This window comes from Tachypleus tridentatus, chromosome 10 (genome assembly GCF_004210375.1).
Source record: "Tachypleus tridentatus isolate NWPU-2018 chromosome 10, ASM421037v1, whole genome shotgun sequence".
Lineage (NCBI taxonomy): Eukaryota > Metazoa > Arthropoda > Merostomata > Xiphosura > Limulidae > Tachypleus > Tachypleus tridentatus.
Window position 1 is genome coordinate 121,810,637 of NC_134834.1, and position 4,744 is coordinate 121,815,380.

Below are 4,744 nucleotides of genomic sequence, written 5' to 3' on the forward strand. Positions count from 1 at the left end.
ATCTTCCAACTGTTTCCTGATCAGCCCCACCAGACCCTTTTTTACTCCAGCCATGTTTTTTCCTCCATCAACTGTTACACCTCTAAGCTGATTCCACTGAAGGTTATAGTCTTGCAAAGTTTTATGCACTTCCATGAAAATGTCTTCTCCAGTTGTTCTCCTGTGCATGCTGCAAACTGATGCCAACTCTTCCGTGATCTGAAAGTGAAAATTAACTCAACAAATGAACACGATAAGTTGTGACATATTCGAGAGATCAGTAGAATCATCCAGTGCCAGAAAATACCATAGGAAGGTTCTAGCTTTTTGACGTATCTGTAATGCGATGTTCTCTCCAAGTTCTTCTGCTCTCCGTACAACTAAAGTTGCTGAAAGACTGATACTTTCAAAGAAATTGGCTTTTTCAGGACAAAGTTCATTTGCTGCTTCCATCATACGCTCTTTGATGAAGTTGTCGTCAGTAAAAGGTTTTCCTCGCTCTGCCATCCTATGCACTATTTCGTAACTTGTATGAGTGACAGATTCATTTTCAGCAAACTTTCTTGTGAAGAGATTCTTTTGAGATTCAAAAACACGTTTCATGGATTCAAATTTCTCAGAACGGAACTTTCCTGAAAATTTCAAATATGTTGATAGTTGTTTTGTTTTATAAGATTGTACTCTTTCAAAACGGCAACACTTTCGGTGCATATTACACAAGTATCTTTCTGGTTTCCACAAAGAAGTACTTTTCTCCCCATTCTTCATTGAAAGCACGAAACTCAGAGTCCACTTTTCTTATTTTAAAAGCAGTCATAACGATGGGTGAAGAAAAACAGGATCTGAAAATGAAAAACACAGAACGCTGTGAAAAAAGTATTGTACTGGTCCAAGAACGCACAAACAAAATATATTGAAACGTACGTTTGCCACGACACTTACCTAAGAACGAGTTTCGAAAAGCGCATCACCCGACTACTAAGAGAAATGAGTTTGCCGATGCGGTAGCCCAAGCCCGCTGAATTTACAAGATGAGTCGATAGGACGAGGGCTAAGTCTGTACTTGTTTTCAAAATCCTAATGCTTTCATAGATACGTGCCTCGATATAAATAAACGGGCAGCAAGAACGAAAGAAGAATTTTCCTATTGGTTATAAAATGCGCTTGACAGACTTGTTTTTTTTATCATAACGTCTTGTGTTTGCCAGCTCAAAGCGACCATCGGTGTGATTTATTTTGTTGTGACAGTCGGACATTTTATTTTCAAGCGGTTAGCTGTTGGCGGGCCGGTCAAAATGACCTCGAGGGCCGTAGTTTGGTGACCCCTGGTTTAGAGTGTTCTTTGAGAGTTTCTAATATCCAAGGTACTCAGTTCATTTAGAGGACATAACAACAAATTAGCATATATCTTAGAGGTGAACAAACCAATCTTTATTATTTAACGTACTCATTTCTACTGGAGGACACAATAAAAAACGAGGTATATTTAAGAAGTAATTTCATAATTTTCGTCATAGTTTTACAACATATTAGAAATAAAGTTTTAAAATGGAAATTTCTTGTTGCAGGCAAGTTGGGTGAACAAATTATTAACGTCAGACTTGTATAAGTTCCAATAATCATACATATTTCAAGTCGCCATTTTGTTTCACATAGTATATGTAATATCTTAACCCTAGAACCACCACGGACTTCTTCGGCTTTATAAAAATATATTTATAAACTATTTAAAACTTAACTTGCTCGTCGAACTATATTAATGAACTGCACATTTCTGATGAACTGGATATTTCCTTTGGATCGTGTCAGGCAATTTTAACTGAAAAATTACATGCGTCTTCATCACGTCAACCCGGCTTCACACACTACTGTGGCTGTTAAAGAATTTTTGGCAGAAAGCAACATTCCTTTGATACCACACATCCCTGTATTTTCCCGATCTTGCCCCTTGTGATTTGTTCTGTTCCCAAAAATCAAAATTAATTGAAAGGAAAGATATTTGATGACATCCATAATAATGTGGAAGTAGAACATAGTTACATAACAGTTGAAGACTTCCAGTATTACTTCTGAAAATGGTAGGAACGTTGGAACAAGTGTGTGTCAGCTGGAGGAGATTAGTATGAAGGTGATAACATACAATACTGATGTATGTACATTATTCTTCGGAATGAAAGTGAGGTCTTAGGACTTTTTGATCACATCTCGTATATAAAATACTCAGTATGTAGACATTACTGTGTCGTAACTAGTCAAAAATTTCCTGTACATTAAAATCTAAACCACACCAAAAAGACCGTAAAACCTTACAATAAAACAGTTTGGAGTATATAAACAGAATTATCAACTTCACGATTTTTCTAGAAAAATCCATCTTACTTCATGTTTTGGTAAACGAACTCTATTGCCTTGTTATTGTAATTTTTATGTTGAACGAAGATTTGTGATAGTAAGCCTATTTAATAATTTATGTATTTTGGAGTACATTTGAAATCTACATATAAATTGTATTTTTGAGGTATGTGTGAAAACCACTAAAAATATTTATGTGAACTCTATTTCTGGCATGTTTAGAAACAATTGCATATCTTCACTGGTAACTGTATTTTTGGTACATTTGGGAACAATTGCATATCATATTATCTGGAAACGGTTTAAGATGGGAACCCAGCCAACACAACAAAATATAGAGATCTTCAGAGACAACAGTTGTGAATCTGTATTGTCGTGTTTCAAGACTGATTGCTAAACTAACGAGTGAAGAGGGGCGTTGGTCAGAAATAAAAATGTGTCAAAGTCAGCCGGAGGTAGACAGGGCACATGTTACACAACTCTCTAGTGAAGAATTATTTTTCTGCCTGAAGACACATCATTGACATACTAGACCAAATTGGTATATTTTGGGTGCCCCAGATTTTCGCCCGATGTCATAGCTTGAGGGACGGGAGGTTACCGATGTGGACGATCTGTAGAAAAGTGAAAGTAGACCGACCATGCCGCAAGGAAAGGTCAACCAATTTACTTCCATTATACATCTTCCGTTACACTTTCTTTATGGAGGTAATCATATAAAAGGTAGTGTCATCCAACAAGCCAGATATTCAGTCGACTTAGCTCAACTACAAGCAACCATGAAAATCCACGTGAGTACCCAAAAACCCTGACAAGCAACATTACATTTACGTCCGTCACTTTGTTTAAACTTTCTTTGGATGATATCTGTGTTGCACACTTGATAAAACGAATTTCGTGTATTTATATATTTATATTTATATATTTTTTTTCTTTTGGCTATATTTCAGATTGCCATTATTCTATTTACCGCTTCCCTTGCTTATGCTGGGCTCTACCACCAAGCCCCCGTGTACGTTGTCCACCAAGATCCCGCTGTCAGTAGTGCTGATACATATGGTTCCGGTCACTCAGATTATGGACATCTAAATAGTGGATACGGAGCTCATGGTTACGGAGCCTTCCGTGACAAAGCTGCTCATGGAGCCTACGCCCATGGTGATGCCGGTGTGGATGCTGATAGTGCCTACAGGAACCTGAAGGCTCAAGGTGCCGTTGGTGCTGCCCACAGCAACTTTAAGGATAAAGGTCTCTACGCTCGTAACCGTGGCTTCGGATACGAAAAGGCCTACGCTTACGACAAGCAGTTGGCAGCTCACGACATCGGAGCCAAGTCTGGAGCTTATGGCCAAAAGTTTGGTCTCAGCGACGTGTACGGCCACAGCAACTTGGACGCCCACAACAAATACGCTCATGGAGCCCACGGAGCCCACGACAGATACGGAGCAGCCGGCTACGGTCGTTACGGACAACTGAACACGGGTTATGGCAACACCGGATACGCTCACGGAGCCAAGAGCTACGCCCTTCAGCCTGCTGCAGCCTACGTTGTAGCTCATCCTGCACCAGCCAAAAGTTACAGTAGCCCTTACACGAAGATCACCTATCATTAAATAATACAATATTTCATAAAAAGTTACCAATTACGTTTAAAACTACAAGATTATAAGTATCTTACAAACATACCAGAGTAAAACACATTTAAGTAACTGAATACTATTTAAACTGTTTTTATTTTCAGAAAGTAAGCCTGACTGTAGTCGTTTTCTTAAATTCTCACATGATCTGATGTGTTACGAAAGAACCCTAGTTTCTTCTTCCTGTTTCTTGTATACTTATTTATTTATATATAAGATCTTTACAATGTTGACATTATTTTTATTACACATTCACTTGTTATTGAATTATTTTGTTTTTTATAAAATTATATTGTCTGAGTTTCTCTGTCCAGCTTGTAAATAAAAACTAAATATAAACGTTTGGCTTGTGAATTGCTTCATGTCTCAGATGGAGAATATGTAAACTTTGATGAAGCAGTCGTATAAGGAATAAAATTGCGACAATTATCACGAGTCAATACAGAGTTATAAAATGTTCTTAATGTTTTATCATTAGCAATTGCATGATCACACTTCTTATAGGCCCGGCATGGCCTAGCGCGTAAGGCATGCGACTCGTAATTCGCGGGTTCGCGGGTTCGCGCCCGCGTCGCGCTAAAACATGCTCGCCCTCCCAGCCGTGGGGGTGTATAATGTGACGGTCAATCCCACTATTCGTTGGTAAAAGAGTAGCCCAAGAGTTGGCGGTGGGTGGTGATGACTAGCTGCCTTCCCTCTAGTCTTACACTGCAAAATTAGGGACGGCTAGCACAGATAGCCCTCGAGTAGCTTTGTGCAAAATTCCAAAACAAACA

At 38.7% G+C, this 4,744-nt stretch overlaps 1 protein-coding gene across 1 annotated transcript; it reads left to right on the forward strand.

Moving 5' to 3' along the window:
• The first annotated feature begins 2,957 nt into the window (after window positions 1–2,957).
• Window positions 2,958–4,311, forward strand: LOC143230218 (uncharacterized). Its single transcript, XM_076463361.1, has 2 exons — window positions 2,958–3,122; window positions 3,282–4,311. The coding sequence occupies exons 1-2, from the start codon at window positions 2,973–2,975 to the stop codon at window positions 3,942–3,944; spliced, it is 813 nt and encodes a 270-aa protein (XP_076319476.1). The 5' UTR covers window positions 2,958–2,972; the 3' UTR covers window positions 3,945–4,311.
• Window positions 4,312–4,744: the final 433 nt, after the last annotated feature.

Coding starts and splice junctions, on each gene's coding strand:
- LOC143230218 (XM_076463361.1), top strand. CDS start 2,973: ATGCCGCAAGGAAAGGTCAACCAATTTACTTCCATTATACATCTTCCG. Junction 3,123..3,281: donor AAGCAACCATGAAAATCCAC/GTGAGTACCCAA, acceptor GCTATATTTCAG/ATTGCCATTATTCTATTTAC.